The sequence below is a fragment of the Rhipicephalus sanguineus genome, chromosome 3 (assembly GCF_013339695.2).
Source record: "Rhipicephalus sanguineus isolate Rsan-2018 chromosome 3, BIME_Rsan_1.4, whole genome shotgun sequence".
In the NCBI taxonomy this organism is placed as follows: Eukaryota; Metazoa; Arthropoda; class Arachnida; order Ixodida; family Ixodidae; genus Rhipicephalus; species Rhipicephalus sanguineus.
Window position 1 is genome coordinate 135,684,933 of NC_051178.1, and position 18,923 is coordinate 135,703,855.

At 53.7% G+C, this 18,923-nt stretch overlaps 1 protein-coding gene across 1 annotated transcript in view; it reads left to right on the top strand.

Annotated features, from left to right (window-relative positions):
- LOC119387224 (bcl-2-like protein 2) overlaps positions 1-18,698 on the top strand; it is a 69,699-nt gene extending 51,001 nt beyond the window's left edge. Inside the window, exon 2 of the mRNA XM_037654544.2 lies at positions 15,096-18,698. Within this exon, the coding sequence (XP_037510472.1) occupies positions 15,096-15,242 (147 nt within the window). The 3' untranslated portion in view covers positions 15,243-18,698. The remainder of the gene's footprint in view (positions 1-15,095) is intronic.
- The last annotated feature ends 225 nt before the right edge of the window (positions 18,699-18,923 follow it).

An 18,923-nucleotide genomic window follows, 5' to 3' on the forward strand; every position in this document is an offset into this window, starting at 1 on the left:
CTTATCCACTGCCTGGAAAAAAAAAAAAAGTGTGGCGGGCGCCGCCGCCATACGCGCCGATGTGATGTGCGTGGAATTGCGCTCGGCGTCGAAGAAGAGAAGCGCTGCGCTGACGCATCTGTCGTTGGTTGCGCAGAGGAGGCGGAAGAGCGATCCAGCTTTAGCTCCGAGTGGCGATGCAAGGAGGAGATGCGAAAGGAAGAAAGCGTGGGCAAAAAGAAGGGGAAGGGGCCATCGGCACTTCGCGGCAGCGGCGTGGGAACGTCGTCTTCGGTCGCTTCTTATACACAGGGCGGCTCGCCCGTCTTTAGTCTTCTCCGCCTTCTTCCCACTATACAGTGTTTCCTCTTCGTCTTCCTCTTTTCGCCGGCGACCTGAGCTCGCCTTCTTTCTCTTTCCGTTCCCAGTGTTTCTTTTTATGTCGTCCCGTAGCTTTCGGCGGCCGTGTTGATTCGGGCTATATCTTGTTTGCACGCGGACGGACCTCCCTCTATTTTTTATTCGTGACGAAACTTTATTGACTCGACCTCTAGCCGGTTCGCGCCGTCCTCTCAAAGACCTCTTGTTCGAGCTCCTCGGCGGAGAGACGGGCCTGTTTTTGTCCCTTATGTACACACACAGCGGCGCCTGAGAGATGGCGATAGAAGGCGGTAATGGGAGCTTATTATACGATATAACGTTAATCTGGGAGAGGCGAGATTTCTTCTTCTCGTTCCGTTTCTGGAGGTGCGTGGTCCAGCGTGAGTTGTCCGTCCGTCTGCAGTCGACGTCGTGACCGTGAAAAAAAAGACCTCTACTATGGCTTCCCCGCGTCTTGCATATATAGTTCGCCGGAAGCATTCGGCTGCTTAGCGCGTTTATGCAACACGGGAAGTGCGGCGCGAGTTCCGCCAGCTGTATACGGCATAGCTCGGCTTATCTAGCTTTGTTTTCTTTTTCATTTCTTAGCCGTCCCCCGCGGTTCTGTGTGATTTACGTTGGCTTCCGTGTTTGCTTCACTTATGACGCACTCGGAGCGGTGACCTCATCACTTCCAGCTTGATGGATGCATGGCTGCCGACCGGAGCTCCGTCTGACGCCGAAATTGTCGCGTCCTGTGTCTCTTCTTCTTCTTCTTTTCCTTTTTTTTTAAGTTACCGACCGGACGCCATGATATCAGTGCAAGCCGCATGACTACCGGCTACATGAGCCTTCGTTCGATATAGCGCGCAACCAATTTCTGCGGCACGAATTTGTCTTTTGTCCTCATTATTGTAACATTGAAAACAAGAACGATTAGTGTTAGTTCAGAACGACTTGTACGACACGAAATGAACGAGACGCCGTGTTTCTTTTTTTATATGAAACCTAACTGACTAATCCAAGACAACGATTTAATGAGCGATTATTCCTTGAGATGCTGCTACTGCATGCTTTGTCCACGCACCTTTCCTTCTTGACAGAATGCGTTTATGTCGGCGGCGCCGCGGGAGCCGCGCACCGCCGTATGATCACCTCAACAAGCACCCTTTTCACGCCGCCTAAGCGCGGCCCTGAGCTCAAACGGGATCACTTCGTTATATCAATTGTTTTTTGAGTCCTCCGCCGTAGGCTTTCCTGTTCGCCGTCGACCCTCCATGGCTTCTCCCGCCGTGGTGGGAAAACGCCTCGAGGTGCCGGCTCATTGGCGTCCGATCGAAGCCGCTGACTGATTCACGCGGCCCCCCTCTTGCGCGCCCCGAGCGTCGTCGGCGCGTTTACGGCCACTTTGGCGTTATTCCGCTGTCACCAGGCTGCTGGCGCATCGAGGCACTTATTAAACGGGCGCCTTCGTGTCTCCACGTCCCTCGTTGTCGTCGTTGTGACGTCTCGCCCCGGGCTCGTATTCGCGCTTGTTTTTGGCCGTTTTGCTTCTCCGGCGCTTCCGGAACAGTCTTCGTCTTCGCTGCATGCAACATTAACGTTCGCATTCGCGGCCTTCCTTGCATTGCATTTGTATCGTTTCACTTAAATATTGCTTCTAGTGTAGAGTTGTCCAACGCACGTCGAATTCGACGGCAGGCTACAGATGCTCGGGAGCCCGTTCATTGCACATTCGATCGGCCTCCAAGCTTGTTCGCGCAGCGTGTTTCCAACTCACTCTCTCTCCGGCGCCTCTTAGTGAGTGAGTGGCTTCTGAAAATCACTGACCTACTCAATCTCGAACATCCAGTGAGCCTAATTCGGTCCTCGTAGTCCAAATCGATACCCGAGCGCAGCGCAATTCACGCGTTATCTTGCTGCAATTCTCTATTCCTCGCAGTATCTCGTTATACTTTCCATTCGTGTACGGAACGTTTAGCCGGCTTGAGCTGCGGTATACTCGAAGCAGACCGTAGCGCTTTGCTCGCTACAGCGCATTGGCGAAAAATAAGTGCCCGTCCCCTTGAATACGGCGCTGGACGGCCAGCACTCTTATCAAGTGCACTGGCACGCACATCGACGGCTGATCGCATGCGAAGCTGCGACAAACCCGTCCCCAGTGAACTGGTTGCTGCCGTCCCTTCTTCGTGGCTGATACGGAGCACTCCTCCGCAGTTTTTTCTTGGCGACCTCGGGCACCCAGTGTGTATACGCGCTGGCGGCGTTGTTGGGTTCCCTGGTGCGTGTGATGCATTTTGTTTCTCGGCGTTCGCGCGCGTGCTCTCGCGGGGTTCCCATGTCCCGATGACTCGACAGTGGCTGCTGCGGCAGTTTTTTCCCATGGCCCCCCGATGTCTTCACGACCACCGCGCCGTTGCTAGGGCTCTCCTTGCTCCTAGTTCCGTCGTCTTTGGGGGAGAGGCGACCTCGGCTCAGCGATCGCCTTAGATTCGCCCCGCCGCTACTTGTGGCCTCTTTGCCTGCCTCCTCCTCTTTCTCAGTCCCCACCTCGTTCTAATGTTTGCATTTTTTGTATGTGTGTGCGACACGCATGGTGCGTCACTCTCTCAGCCTCCCTCCCTCTCCGCGGCGGCGAGACGCGACACCACCACCACCACCACCGGCGGTCTTGGAATGCGGTTCATGGGCGGCGGCGGCGCCGCATCGCTTTTGACGTGCCGTCGAACGCCGCTCAGGGGCCGTGCATCCCGAACGCGAAGAATGCCAGTTCTGCCTGCCTGCCGCGGCCGTACAGTCGAGTTCACGGACCGCGCGCGACTAGTCGCAGAGGAGTGCCTCCTCCTGCTTCTCGGGCCGTGACTTGAGCGTTGTGTTGTCACTGTGCTCTTATAGAAGACGTCTTTCGCAAGCTTTTCTGTTCTTATGCCGACGCCCTACGTGTCTGTCAAGAAGTGGAGTGTGAACTTGTTTAGCTTTGCCAGTAGCCCTTGTCGGTAATTGTGCTTAGCTGTCAGACAGTTCCCGTCTGTAGCCGGTAGGAGCAAGAATTCCGCCGGAGACAACACGCGCATGCATCGAGGTTCTTTCCGCATTCCATCTGACCGGTCTCTCGCCTGCTAGGGTTAAAGACAGTGTAGCCTTTAGGCGTGTCTTAAAAGTACCGCTGAACTTATCTTCTGGTGGTGGCAGTTGATTCGCCCTCTCTGTAGTTAAGCGCTTGATCCTGGATGTCGGTATCTTCAACCAAACCAACTTCACACCGGTCTGCGATGTACAACCTTGGCCGTAGGTGTGATTACATCTTGCCCGCCTTGTTATTGTATTCGTTCCTTTCTAAGCACTAAGTCACCAGTGACACACGGGCGCGGTATTTTAACATTCAATGGCTTAACGTTCTTCGCGAAGCTCCTCGATTGTTTTCAGCCGGCGCCCGGTGCAAGCAGCAGCACAGAAGCCAATTTCATTTCTCGCTCGGCTGCGCGGCCTCTCGTCGAATCCATCACGGCGTGTCTTTTTAACGGCGCTTGTTCTGAACGCTCCGCCCCATGTCAGTGATCACGAGCGAAGACGTTGTTGTCCTCGTTAAGAAAAGAACTCTCTCTCTCTCTCTCTCTACCCCTATACATATGGCTTCTCCCCGCGGCAGGCCCCCGAGAGAACCGGCTGCGCTGCCTCGGCCGAGGATTGCCCGTGGCCGCTTTGAGAGGTTGTGGAATCGATTACCGTTGCTGCCTTTGTGACAGTTGAGAACGACGATGAAATGCGAGGGCATGTGAATCTTGCACGCGAAGCGTCGTTGACGGCGGTGCATCCTGTTTAGAGCCCGCGGTGTCCTTTGTCCGGGGAGGAACGTGACGGCCCGCTGGGGGCCTCTTGCATGGTGGGCCACCCTTGGAATGCCGTTCCACAGCCACATCGATGCCCCCAGCTCGCAGAGAGGCCGCCACGGTTATGAAAAGTTGCGCAAATTGGCCCTCTGTTGGCAGCTGGAACACTGACGTACACGTTCTCAGACGATCGCGGCTCTCCTGGTTACTTCCGTAACTGTGAACCCAAGTTTTGCAGACATTTCCGCTTTCACTTTGCTTCATTTACAAAGTGATGACACCCGGCACTGTGGTTCTTTTGGACCCTTTGTACACCGAACGTTGCGGTAGAAGGATCATGCGGTCTTGCTTGGCGAAGCAGGGTCACCTTCTGGTCTCCGAAGGTGCATCCAGCGTGTACGACTCGCTACTGTTGCGGCCCTGCGAGCCTCCTGGTCTTCCTAATGACCCGCGGGCTGCGGTAGCCCACGCGCACCACGCCCCGCATGCCTGCAGCCAGCGGTGCTCCCTCGCCGCGGCCTCTTGTGTCGGCGCGGCCGTTTTCACGGTCGTGCCTCTCCTCCCTCCCCGTCTTCCCGTCCGCCACCACCCCGAACAGGATGCGCTCCGCTGCGGCAGAAGCGGGAGGAATGAAACGGGCCGTTGTTCCTGTCAATTCCAGTAGGAGACCGCGGCGCGCGGCATTCTGAGCGGGCCATCACGCGGCTCTCGGGACGCGCGGTCTTCGCCGCCCTCCTCTCCCTCGCTGCATTAGTGCGCGCGTGGGCCGACAGAGGGGACGTAGACGTGCCGGCCTGCGACTTGGAACGGGATTTGTCTTGGGAGTTGTCTCTCGCTTAATTCTTGTTTGGTTCGGCCGTCTTCGTATATGCGCAGTCAGCCAATTCGTGCATCGGTGATGGGATGCGTTTCACGGCGAAACGAAACGTCCCTGGCGGTCCTGCCTCGCGTGCATCAGCGAGAGTCGCTCGTGGTGCCTGCCCGTGTGACTGCGATTCCGTCTGATTGGACGTTTCGCTGCGTGTGGGCCGAAACTGCGTGATCGGCGGCGACTGGGCAGCGTGGTCACATTTTGTATGTGGCAGCTGTCGCGCGTCTCGTTCAGCCGTCGCCCGCTGACTCGTCACACGTGCGTGTATAGTGTAACTTATAGCACAGCTTCAGCTATGCTTAGGTTGTCGATAGTTACTTGCGCAGCCTACGCCGAGCTGTCAAAATGGCTTCTACCTTGCACAACTGCGTGTCGCCTGGTAGAACGCCCGATGTAGCTATCTCCTAGAATGTGGAAAAGTGGTGGCACCGTCATTTCCCGAGCGCGGCGCTTGGAACTGTGTGTTTGCGCCTCACACCATGTATACTTCTACGAGGGCATGCGGTGGCGAAGCGCGAACTCTCGAAGCTCGCTTCCAGCTTGCGGCATCTTCTCTCGGCAGTCTCTGTATGCGTTGTAAGGAAAAAGAGCCGCCTATAGGCTGGTCACTTCCTGGATCCCGCCGCGTATACATATACAGAGGGCGCCGAGGCTTAGCCGCAGACCCGCCCGTCGTCGTCGTCTCGTCTCTCCGCGTATGTATATCCGCCTCGCGTGAACCGCAAAGCCACGAAGTGAGCGCCGCGCCTCGACGTGTGTGGCGCCGGCCGGCCTCTTTTCCTTTTATATTCGGTCCGCGAAGTCATCTGCAGCTTCTTACGCGGGCGGCGGCCTCGTATACGTGAGCCTCGGTGTAGCCCTGGGAAGTGCTTATCTTGTAGAGCGACTGTTTCGTCCGTGTAAAATATCTGAAGTGTGCCGGAATATCTTACTTCGGCTACCAGAAGGTCCAGAACCTCAGCACTGGCCTTTACGCGTGGCCCCGCAAGAACCCGAACTACAGAACACTCTATCAGCCTTCCAGTTGTCATTCGTCACAATCGGGGGGCCTGTGTTAGAGGAGGAACTTAAAGCTATGAATCACTACTGTAGGAGGCGATGTCGGTTTATTGGCAAGTAAGGGAAGCGGGGCCGTATGTAGGCGGTCTGCACGTTCTTGCGTCTGCCGGAGGGGGCCATGGTTGGAGAGCAGGGTGGTGCATTCTGTTCTTTGTGCTCCATAGACGGGGTTCGGGGGCGATAGTCATGACGATGCGACCTTGGGGACGTTATTCGAGCACTCCTGGGAAAGGGCTGCGTCATCGCCTCTAGGGGCAGCAGCGGCACTCCTTCTTCGTGTTTTCATGTTTTTGCCTCTATATATGTGTGACGGTTTTCACGTCACTCGTGGACGTTTTGTCCACTCATATAAACACGGTTCCTTATGCGTTCGCCTAAGACGACTCGAAGGCGAGAGGAATCTTCTTTTTCTTCTCAGTCGATGTGTTGATCGTTGCCCCCCACCGCCGAAGGCTTTCTACACCTAACGTGGTCTTGCACTGCCTCCGGGATCGGTCCACCTTTGACCATGCGATGATTTCGTATTTCATGACGTCACAAGTTTCGGCGATCTGTGACGTCAAGCCGTAATCTCTGATCACGTGACTCTGCATCTCGTGTTGACGCCGACGGTCATTTTTCTGGTTTCATGAGGCATCTAAGGCTCTCGCCTTGAAGCTTAAAGGGACACTAAAGAGCAAAACGATTTTTCTCGCATTGGTAAAGTGGTCTTCCACGATACCAAAAACACCACGCTTGCTGCGAGAAGACGCTTAATATTGGGACGTTAAACCCCAGATACTACAGAAGACGCTTAATAAGCGAGAAAACGCGCAAAAAGAAAATGCAGGTGGCGACGCCACCTTGGAATTCCCGCACCATTTGCCGTGACGTCACATATTTTTGACGGCGCCTGCTTGGGCCGACGTACTTCCTAATCGGTTAAATCGAAGTACATTGTCCTCTGAGGGGGCCAGAGACTTGATAAAACGAGTTTGTGGAAATTTCGTCGAGCCAGTGGCGCCAAAATACGTTAAATGCTCTTTGAAATGTTTTACGTCACGAATTACAAAGTTCGGCGCGAAATTTAAAAATGAAACTTTGCACTTGGGTTTTCTCCGCTAATAATAAGCCTATGGTGGTGAAATAAACTACGCAAGAGTTCTCCGAGCATACTTTATCAATCTAAACCAATTCATTGTTTCTCTTTAGTGTCCCTTTAACGACGCTTGGTCGGTGACAGGTCGTGTGCCGCTATCCGCGTTTCAGCCGGTCGCGTTTCTCCGCAAAGGCCGCTGGAGAACACCCAAGCTAGTGCAACCGAAAGGCCGCGTGCTGGTTATGTGCGTACACATAGGGAAAGCTTTGCGGGCGCGTACATTCGCCCCTATTGTCACTGTTCGCACATAATACGGCTAATAATTATTAACCAACACGGGCACCAATCTGCGACTGTGCCGCCAGCACTGCCAGCGGATCTTGACGGTCCTCCGTGATCCCCGACCAGGGAGCCCAAGGGTTCGTGGAGTGCTTGTCTGCATTCCCCGAGCAACCTCGCCCACACTCCTGTTTTGTGGTGGCTGGCGGGTGTTGCGCCAGGCAGGATAGAAATTCACACAAGCACTGAGACAGAGGCTTTGCCCCCTCGCTTCCCACCTATCTGCATCACGCGCGCGCTGACGGCGTGACCCGCGATGCGTGAAATCCGGGGTCCTTGGGCGATCCCATCTGCGGAACGTCATTTATCTCGGTTCTTTCTTTTCACCCAAGTAGCGTTTTTGTTTCTTCCGCGCTGCGGCGGCGTGCTCCTCTGTCCTTCACTTTGTGACTGTTTTGTTTTGGGAATGCGAACGGGCGTTTCTTTTTGCGGTTTCTCTGCCCCCGCCTACTACTACTCCCTGCTCTTGCGCAGCTTTCTGTAGTGCGGTCACGAATGCCGCGAGAACGAGTATGGCGCTGCTGACTGCACGAAGAGCTGTTTTCTTCTGTGGGTTCAGTCTCGTTGTTTCCATTTATTTTGCGGATGTTTCGTGCCTTCTTCAGGCGTTCAAAAGTGCATAGTTAACAGTGCGAACATAAACGGGGTTCTGGCTTTCCCAACCTGTAACCCCCTTTTCATGTGTTGGAAGCTTTGCACAGGAAAACAAATGTATGAAACCGAACGGGACGTCTTAAGACCTCTCTTCGAACAAGGCCGCTTCCCAACCCGCTCAAGCGTTCGTGGGAAACGGACGCATCGACGTTCCTTTGAAGCCGTGTCAGCCGTCGTGCATCTGACGACTTCCCGGTGGTCACAGGGTGGCTGTTATGGAAGTCCTCGCTCCAGAGGCGCAATTTCGCGTCAGCAGCGGTGACTGCGATTTGCGGATCGCTTCCCTTCTCCGCGTCGACCTTTTACGACGCCTTGTGATCGCAAGCACCTGATGTCGGACGGGAATCGCCACCGGCCCGTAAGAAAAGCTGGCCGGCCGGCCAATAGAGGGAAGGCGAAAAGGACGTGCTCTCGGCATGGAGAGAGCGTACGTTCGGCGGCCACCGCCGCATTCCTGAGGAAGCGCGCCCGCGAGGCAGTGAAAAATGAGGGTCCAATCTCGGCAGTCCGTCAAGCGGGGCTTCCCACGGCCAAAAGGCGGCGCCTTTTCGACGGCGTTCGCCAATACTCGAGAGATAGATCGCCCGTGCTTCGGCGGGCACGCACGCTGGTTGGTTCGCTGTGCGAGAACTAGAGAGGCCCGGAGGGTTGGCTGGTCGGTCTTTTCCCTTAATGGGAACTGTGTGTGTGCGTGTGTGGCGACGGCTAGCTGCTTGTCGGTTCCCAAAAGACAAAACGTCTTTTCGTTTCGGCCGCGAGGCTTCCTTCCGGCTATCTCCTCGGCGTGTCTGGCGCTCGCTGATCGAGGCTGTGATTTACGTTCGGTCGGGGAGACCGAGCACTCCGCCCGCTGCGCCGGGGGTCCTTATTTCTGCTCCGGCTAGCTCGCGCTCTGCCGTTTCCAACGGCGCACACTGCCTTTAGCAGTTTTCTCGCCTCACGTCCGTGCGCCCCCGATCAACGAGGCAACGGAACGACACGTTTACTGGCTAGAGAGGAACGCGAGGTGTCGTATATAGTCCACCCGAGAGCTTGCTTGCCTTCCGCAGAGTTTCACGCGACGCAGAGAAGACTGCAGCCTCCGCCTCTCCAGACCGGTACACCTTGGCGCGTTGCGCACGACGAAAAAAATACTTTTTGTCTCGTCCTCGATGCCGGAGCGGTGCGGCTCTCTAATGACGCGTGGTAGCGAACAAAAGCCTTTTGTTTCTGGGCGACGCCCGCATTTCGTGGATGCTCGCCGTGGTGCCCCGCACTGCTATACGCAACATCCGGGAGTGAAAGGGACAGGGACGCTTTGTTCTGGGTGCGGGAGGAGGCGTACAGCACTCGTTTCCCATCAGGGCGATACGCTCCATGCAGCTTTCTTGTCCTGGCTGTGCAGCTCTTCAACTGGGTGTGGCGGATCCCTCCGTGGGGCTTCACCTATGCGATGTGTTCGCGCGTCAGTGCCATTCTCGAAAGTGCAAACAAAAGAACGTGTTCGTTTGTTTTCGTGATCCCGTGCTTCGGTGAACGGTGCGGAGTGCAGTAATGTGCTGCTTGTTGGCGCTTAGAGGTTTCCACTTCAGCCAGAAAGATCCTCTGCCCGTCTGTGCATTCGAATACCGTCGGAAGATGCGGACTAGAGAGGGCATTCTCTCTGCATTGCGAGACCAGGAGTGCTGCCGGTCACACGTGGAGGCCCTCCTCCCATTGCGAAGACCTGCGTGCCGAGGGAGGAGCTCTTTTTCCTCGGCTGTCTGGTGATCCCACGCCCGGCGTCATTCCGCCGCCTTCTTCCGCGGCGGCGGCCTCGCGGCTGCAGTCCGATTGTGTTTGTGTTGCACGGTTAATTTCCCCAAGGTCGTTCTCACGGCGGTGCGGACGGCGGAGCGTGTGGCGGACACGTTGTCGCTGTCATAAAGAGGCGCCGCCGTGGCTCGCCCGTTCTTGATGCGCGTGCGAGCTTACGCGCGCGCGTGCGTGTGTAGGTTTTGGCCGTCGCCTCGTTTTCTTTTCCCCATTGGCTCGCTTGGTGGTCCTCCCGAAGCGTCTCCGCCCCGTTGCTTATACTCTTTCTCTCTGGTCTGCCTCTCCACTGCGAAAGCCCTGTTACCGCTCTTCACATAAGCGCCAGCAATATATGGCGTTTCTGATGCCGCGAAATGCTGCGTGTTTGTGGCTTTGGGTGGCGATAGGCGGTCTCGAAGACCCGTTTCCATCTGTCAGGGCTCGGCACCAAACAGCGACCGCACCATTCTCACTACTACTTCTGTAACATCTCGCGCGGAATTCTCCGATGTCGGATACAAACTTAGAAGCCTGCGGCATTTCCTCCTCAAAGGCGAATGTATATAAGCCTGCACCTATGGACGCATACTCCAGGATGACGTCATGAGCCGGACGGCAGGTGCCCCCGCCTTCGGAGAACATTGCCATGTGCATGAGCGGGACTATTTCTTTAGTCGCGGAGGCGATCGGCTGCCGCACTTCGGTCATGTGAGCGGGGCTTCTTAAGTTGCGTCCGTCTATAGCTTCGGGTTCTTTAACTTGTCACAACTTATCGCCGGCACGAACTTTTGCCGTCACGTCCGCCACGGTGTGCCGCAAGAGCCTGACATCGATCGCTGTAGGTCACGTCAGCCGCCGCACGCGCACGAGTATATGCAGCGTTGCGCATCATTGATAGCGCGCGGATCTTCTTCGCAACTGTGGTCGATAAGCTGTTTATTTAATGTATTCCGTTCACAAGAGTGCACGCTCGCTTCGCCCACTACCGCCACCTAGAGCGCTCACTGAGCTGCTCCCCTCTCGACTTGCTCCATGTCGCAGTGTTTCCCCTAAGAAGGCCACGGTGGTTCTCGTCACGTCTTTCTACTTTCACGAGTGCAGAGCTCAGTCTTCTGTGTCGACGCTGTCGTCTCAGACGAGCCTGCGCCGCTCGTGACGTTGACACACTACCCCGTGTGAAACGAGGCGAAACGCGAGGCACATCAGCACAATCGCTACAAAACAAGTAAAAAGCCGTGCAAGGAGATGAAAAACGAATTAATAAACTGGTAACGCCACGCACGCCCTGCTCTCGGCACCACAACGTATATACAGACACTCCCTTTCACCCCACTCCCCTCCCATTTCCTTCCACCGTCTACCAGCCCTTCTATCGGAATGTTTGCTCCGTTCGCATCACAACGGGGTCCTTGGATGCTGCAAAACAGCGCTGTCTCCGCCTCGCGGATCTTGCATGTACGTACTGTATGCAGCAAGGGTTCATGCTTTCTTTTCCTTTTTCTTAACATCGTCATACGTGTCGCAAAAGAGCACAGCAGCTATAGCTTTCGCAAAATGCCTCGTATTTACGCCTCGGCAAAACTGTGCACAAAGCATGACCGTTGTGAGAAACGTGCGAAGCACCGCCGTATTGTTTACGACGTCATCGCAGAGCTCCACAGTGCGCACGCGCGCACGTGTACAGGATTCGTGGGACCCTCAGGGTCGCACCTTGCGAGGCTGTCGCCGCCGGTCGCCTATGTACACATACACGCCTTTGAGCACGGCTCAGCGAAGCATTCACGTCACGTCACGCGTCTCTTCCGCAAAAGAAAGGGTTCTTCAGGAGCAGCTCGTTCCCGGCTTTCCGCAGCTGCACCACAGTGCGGGCGCGTTTGGGTACTTTTTTGCAGGCTCTTCCAGCTTCTAAGCCCGTTCGCGTTGCGCAATATGACCACTATGCGTGGACAATCCGTTGCGCCCGCCTGACCGCAGGAATAAGCAAACTGTGACGCACCTCCGGCCCTATTTGCCTCTCGTCATCGGGGGGCCCCTCCCTGTTGTGTGTAGGCTTTTACCCTCAACTCATCATAGCCGTGACGTATGTCAAGTGCGTGCGAACGGGCACCCCTTATTTCCCGCGCGAAATGAAAAAGCGCGCGTTGACGCCTTTCGCGCTGTCACCAGTCTAGCAGGCGCCGCGCCCTGGCCTCGCGTGATGTCCTCTCGAAGCGCGCGCGCGCCCGCTAATATGCTGTCGGGGCGGGGGAGATGTCACGCCCGTTTAGGGAAGCGCGTGCGAGTTTGAAGCATTTGCATAAACTTCCGCGGGGAAGGGGAACTCGTTTCTTCCTGCTTCGTCCCCCTTATACATAGCCGCCTCGTTTCTTCCTGACGTGTGATGGCGTTCCTGATTCGCCTTAGTCGAGGTGGGCTTTTTTTTTCCTTTGTTTTTTTTTCTGCCAGGTCTACCGTAGCTCATTTAGGAAGGACGCTTTGGCGAGCGTTCGTGCTCAGCGATAACTCTGCGAGATCAGCGGCGTTGAAGGGTCCGAGCGACTGAAGGGCGCTTGCATACGAAGGACCGTGTCCATCTGTTCGGAGAGGCAGCAGCCTCGAGGGATCAACGGTCCGCCATGCGCGATGTTATAGTCTGGAGATGAGATGAAGCTTGTCTGCTTTCACTCTGAAATATGCTCCTTGAAAACTTTGGTTGTTTAAATAGAAGTGTAACACTTGAGCGTGGTGCATCTGTCTGGTCTATAAACTTGATTGCTGCACATATGCTGGACTCTCTCGAGCTTGCATACCTTTAACAAAACAGTGATCGTTTCGTCGTTAGGTTTCATCTCGGTTTCACTCTTTCCTAACATTTAATCTCACGTGCTAAATGAACGGTATATTTTTAGAACGTTCTCTCTCTCCCTAGAATGGCTTTTATGTTTAACTGGCGCTACTGTTGCGGTTGCAAAACAGAGCCGCGCCTGTCAGCACTACTCAAGGCCTGTAAGCACATAGTTACTGAATCGGCCCTGAGTTTTAAATCGTTCCTGCTCGCGGACATGAAGCAAGCAGTAAAAGCGTGCGCGCCGATTCTGCGGTGCGTGCAGCCTCTCCGAGGACGCGCGCGCTCTTGCACATCGACTGTGCAGCCTTGCCTGTCGCGATGCGGACTCTCGTCTTTTCCCTTGCCGCTATCTCGTTGCTTGAGCGCGTGTCAGAAACGGTCCGAGTCGACAAGACTCTACACCAGGCACCGCCTCGATATGTTTTCACTGCGTCGGTGGATTCTTAAGGCCCGAACACACGTACGCGTTGCAGCGCGTCAACGCGTGACTTTTTGACGCGGCGTCGCGCCCTCTCCCTATGGAGAGGGAGGGCGCGCAGCTTCGCGTAGCCGCGCGCCCTCTCTCCCCATAGGGAGAGGGCGCGACGCCGCGTCAAAAAGTCACGCGTTGACGCGCTGCAACGCGTACGTGTGTTCGGGCCTTTAGAGCTTGTTGGGTGGTATACGCCTCGCCGACTATATATACTCTGCTTTGACGCTAAATGCATTCGCGGACGTGCCTGTCCAAGATGCCAAAAGTTGTCTTGCGTTTTGCGTTATTAAGTGGATGATTAAGGCCGCTGTCGTAAATACAACGCTGCGCGAAGACGTTACCAGGCCCCTTGAAGTCCGGGGTTCTGTCGTCACGGAAGTGACGCAGAGCCGCTCTCCTAACTTATCAGTGAGACCATCTTGGCTCGTCAAGAGTTTGTTAGCTAGTAAGTGCGATATATGACATCACTCACACATTTAACCGTTTCTTAGTTGTGACGTTTCCGTCGTCGCCACTGCTTTGCCCGCAACGTACCAAGCAAGCTTGCATTCCAGTAGTCACATGTGATCAAGTTCAATTGTACATATTCTTGAGCTTTGGAACCAGCCCAAGGAACGAAGGACAGAGAAAAGTGGCACACACGACTAGTGTGTGCCATTTCTGCCAACCGTTCCTGGTTCCAGTCTTCAAGCTTGCAATCACGTGCTCGACCTGGAAGCGTCCAGGTCGAGCGTACCCCCCGCTTCCCCCTTTAGATATGTATTTATGTGGTAAGCTAGAGCGTCGGGTGTCCAATAATGTGACGCGGAGCCATGATTTTCGCCCACTGCGAAGTACGCTTCTTCAGATCCCTGTCCGATCCTCGGCCCTCCAGTTTTGACGTCATTGCGCAACCTGCTCGCCGCGGTCTCTCTCGTGTTTATCATCATCATCATGACGCCTACGTTGTACCAGCGTCAGCCCCCCCCTCCTTACTCCCTGCGTGACCCGACGCCATCGGGTGAGTGGCCCCGCGACCCCTCGCGCGGCAATAGCGGTCTCTCGCTGCTGCAAGGGCGCCGACGAATCGATAAAACGGGCCGCGGCGTATCGCAAAATCGATGACACCAACACATCGGGGCTTTTTGCAGACGCGTTAGCTGCCTAAGCGCCAACGCCTCTGCAGTCTCGTTTTATTTCGTTGCTTGTCTTTGCGAAAGTTGCGTGCAAGACGGTGCGGGATCTTATTCCGCGTTCTTATGCTATGCCAGCCAGCATCGGTCACGGTATACACGTGTTTAGAGAGAACTTCCTGGCTTCATAAAAGTACGAGCCTTTTTTTGCATACTCGATTTGTTGCTGCTTACGTGGGTTTGACTTGCACAACTTTTGACCAATTCGTGCTGAGCACTGCTTAAAGTGTTGTTATAGTCTCTCAACGATTTCAATGACATTTGCCGTTATTATAATTGAAGTTAGCTACACTTTTATTAATGGATGTGTTGGCCTCACCGAATGTTCTGTACCTGCTAATGATAGATTTTTTTACGTGCTTCCTGTCGATCTGAGTCATATGTAATTATCTATTTCTGACGCCTGGTGGACAGCACGTGAACTAATCAGCGGGAGTTGGCGTCCTGTGATTGCCTGCTTATACGGATTGTTATACAGCTTAAGATTCGTCACAGCCAATGATTTTGAGTGGTGGTGGTGGTGGTAGTATTAGTACTAGTGTCTAAGATTTCATATTCCAGTAAAGTGTCCCTCGCTTATACTACTTCCCTTCATCAACTTTCGGCGCGGCTGTGCTTGCATTCACGGTGTGTATATTACGCACTGCCTAACACACACGGCGTTCTTTTTCTCGTGCGCAGGACGGTCTGGTCGTGTTCAGCGAGGAGCGCGACGACACCGGCGCTGCCGAGTCTCCCTGGCCAATCTTCAAGAACGTGGTGTGCGGGGTGGCCGTCACGGCGCTCGGTGCCCTCACGCTCGGCGCCTTCCTCACGTCCAAGTCGTAAAGGGGCCGCGGGTGCAGGCGCCGGACCATTTGCCCAGCTCTCTCGGCCCGCCGCCATCATCCTCGTCGCGGCTGACCTGGGGCTCCACAAACACACACCCGCTTCACGTGTACCTGCACGAGAAACACAGCCAGCCTGCAAGCCCGTCCGGTCGGCCTTCCGGCTTTTCTAAACCGCTGCGTCCCTGGCCTATGACGTAGTCGCCGAGCAGGAGGGAGCCTGCGCTTACAGCCGATTCGCGGACACTTTGACTGATCCCGTGCATCTACGGTTCACCTTCGGTGCCTCAACTGTGGGGGGGGCATCTGGCGACTGTGGCGGTGGACAGTAGGTGCAACGGCATCGGTGCGGTCGAGTGCGTGACGAGTCTTGGGCAGTGCAGACTTTCGTGTTCCCCTTCGCCTGCCTGCCTGCGTTCGTTATGCGACCTCCAGGGATGACAGTTCAAACGACGACGCTGCTTCGTCGTCTCTTCTATACAGACCCCGTGCACCCCGCCAGCAAAAAAAGGACTTCCAGAACGAAATGTGTGTGAGATGGGTGCGGCGCCGCGGTGAATTCGCCCGTGTGCGAAGCGAGCGCCTAGCTATATACTACATCGCTGATGTGTGTGTGTGTGTGTGTGTCTGTCGTTCACCCGAAAGAAAAAAAAAGTGAATGTACCTTTTGCTACTTTTACTTGCGGACTTCCCGCACGCCGAAAAACGCAATCGCCTCCCGAGATGAGCGTCGCTTTACTGTATAACGCGTGGCGCTCCCGGTCGTGCTATGTGTCACTTTTCGAATACGGCAGTGCTAACTTCGTAGGAGTCGAGTGAATATTTTCTTTTCTTGTTAATTTTTACCTGAATGCTGTGAACTACTTTCGTGAATGTGTGCTGTCCAGTGGCGCGTGTGAATTCCGGTCTTGCCTGTAATTGACTGTTCATGCTTTTCATATGTTTCTAGTTGCTTTTTTTTTGCTCTTTTGTTCGAATGCTCCCATTTTCTCCGCCTGAGAGCACAGGCTGTCAGCAACGCCAGCTAGTCCTAAGCTGCTTTTGTAAAAGGAAAAAAAAAAAGAGAAAACAGTGATTACAGCCTTTGTCGAAGACCCGCGGTTATGGTGTCTTCTTGGGCACTTTTCTTTTGTTACGTGAACGACGTCTTACCTCGTTCTTTATATTCCATGCTCTTCTAAAGCGGAACCCAACAATGCAGCGAGAAGACTAGCATATAACTTTTTATACGCGCACATCCTCATAATGTCTATTTTTTTTTATAAAAACATATCCTGATGTCGCTTTACGGCGCCGATCGTTTCGATTCACCACTGCCACAAATATACAGGCGTTTGATCCCCAAGGAGGGTGTGCTTCAGGACAGTAGAAAGTCTCTTTGTCCAGTCAAAGGGTTGCTGCCGAATGATGCGTGGTTTCTCCGTGTGTGTATCGAATAGGACGGTCCGTGCGCAAAATACATCGCTCCTAGTTCACGGCACATATTGTAGATATGTACTCGATCAGCTGGGAAAGTGTCACGTATTGAGTTTCTTTGAGCTCAAAATCGTGCGAAAGCACTTGGTTAGGGGTGCGGTTTGACCTTATCGGCTATTTGATGCCAGTTGGCATTGCTTGGAAGTGCGCTGGATATCTGCGCGGGGAAACACTTCTTCACTGCCTTTTCCATAGACGAGACGATGCGCCTGCAACTTACACTAACGATTCGCGTTCCTGAAGCAGCTTCCACGAGCCTTTTCTTGTAAGTAGTTTTGCAACTTTTGCAACGTCCGACGTGAAGCGAATGCGTAGCATATAACTTCCATATGTAGGTAGACATTGGAGTTGTTAAACAATGCTTAACTTTAACGCATGCCTAGGAAGCCGGATGAGCAGTTTTTTCTTTTTTTCGTATTGTGAGCTTTACTTACGTAATGTGAGCAACATTTTCTCTGATCGCGAGATGTTTTTCCCCGCAGTGTTGATACTGCGGTGGCAGTAGCGAATGTATGGTGCCCCGCACGCCGAGGACCTGTAAAATCTCGTTGGAACAGCCCTGTATACATACACCACCAATGAATGTCTGGTCTGGCGTTTTTAGTAAAAAAAAGTCATCCTTAACCGTGGTCATTTGACGCTCCGTCACGGCGCTGTCAATCCTCGTAGCTGTTTTCTGTTCGGTGACGCAGTCCTTTGAAATCTTCGTTTTTCTCTTTCGTGTACTCACGACTACCGATGTCTTCTAAAGCGGTGATGGAAGAACATGCCGTGACCCTTTCTCTTTTCTTTTTTTTAAACACTGTCCACCGCTTGAACTGTAGCGCATGGAATGTATCCGATTTTGAGCGAAGTGTGAGCAATTGCAGAGTGTTATCTCCCGTTATTCTTTGTGGGACCCCCGACCCGAGGTTCAGATCCTAACCCCGGCAGCGAATGCGTCAGTGTTCACATTTTTAAAGTCTTCCTTTGTGCGCGCACCTCTACGTTGCCCTCTTGCGGTGATGATGCGCTACACTATTACCGTGACCGTGTGATAAGTGAACCTGTTCAGTTTTTTTAATCTCTGTATTCCGTGTATAAGCAGTGTGAAAGTTCTCTACAAAACTTGCGCGAGGTAGCAGTATTTAATAAACACGCGCGCGCGCGCAAACCGGGTTCGTGTGTCGTTTTTTTCTCGGGCAGCTTTTTGTTTCGCTTTTATGGACACGTCCATTGCCGTCGGGTGGTTATCCCTCGGGTCTGGGTGCTCCCCCCCCCCTTTTTTTTCCCCTTAGGTTTATCATGTGGCGGTTATACGCTGTGCGGCGTTTTTACGCCGCGGGTGCACCGCCGTATTTATTTATCTAATTCGCGCCGGTGTTGCGTGTGTCATCCCCTGTTGTCCACTTTAGGAGTACCTTATAACGAGTTTTTCATTATGGCGAGTGTGGATGCTGTATGGGACAAAACGAAGGATGTTATAGCGTCGCTCGCATTTTTCTGTCCGCACTTTACTTTGTCCAGTGGTTATAAGTCTATCCCGTTGTCAGTGGTGTGGTGGTTCTGGGGAACCGTGTTTTTTTTTTCTAATCGCGGAACAAGCCGCACAAGTCCTCCCCTTACCCAGTGGTAAAGGCGTTTTGCCTTACAAATCTGCACTAATGATTGCTTGTGTTGCGCGAGCAAATATCGCTTGTCGATCACGCGTTTTTTTTTTCACTTTTTTTTCGTATTCGGTTTTTTATGCAGAGTTTAACGACTGTCCGCTCGTCCTGTTTTATTTTCGTGTTTAATTAATGTTACCTGAGTTCTTTTTTTTTTCTTGTGTGTTCACCTTGGTGATGCATCTATGTTCCTGTGTTCAAACAGCAGCAATTCTGAATGTTCGCGTTGGTTTATTTCGTGTCGTACTGTACATACCTTGTGCTTTACTTTTTTTTTTTTTTGAGCCTGAAGATAAATTTATTGAAGTACTAAATAAAAAGCACGTTATGCTGTACATCACTGCGTGAGAGTCCTCTTTTTTTCTGCAGCTACCGCACCGCACTGCTCAGACCTTGTGACGTTGTCAGGTGCTGCAGCACATTTGGTGTACATCCTATTCGGTGAAGCAGCTGACTAGTGAAGCCGGCTGCATCAAACTCGCGACGAAACAGTGCAGGCAAATGCGCAGCTTGCTTGCGTTGTTCACTTGCAAAGCCTGTTTAGAGCAGCAAATATCTGA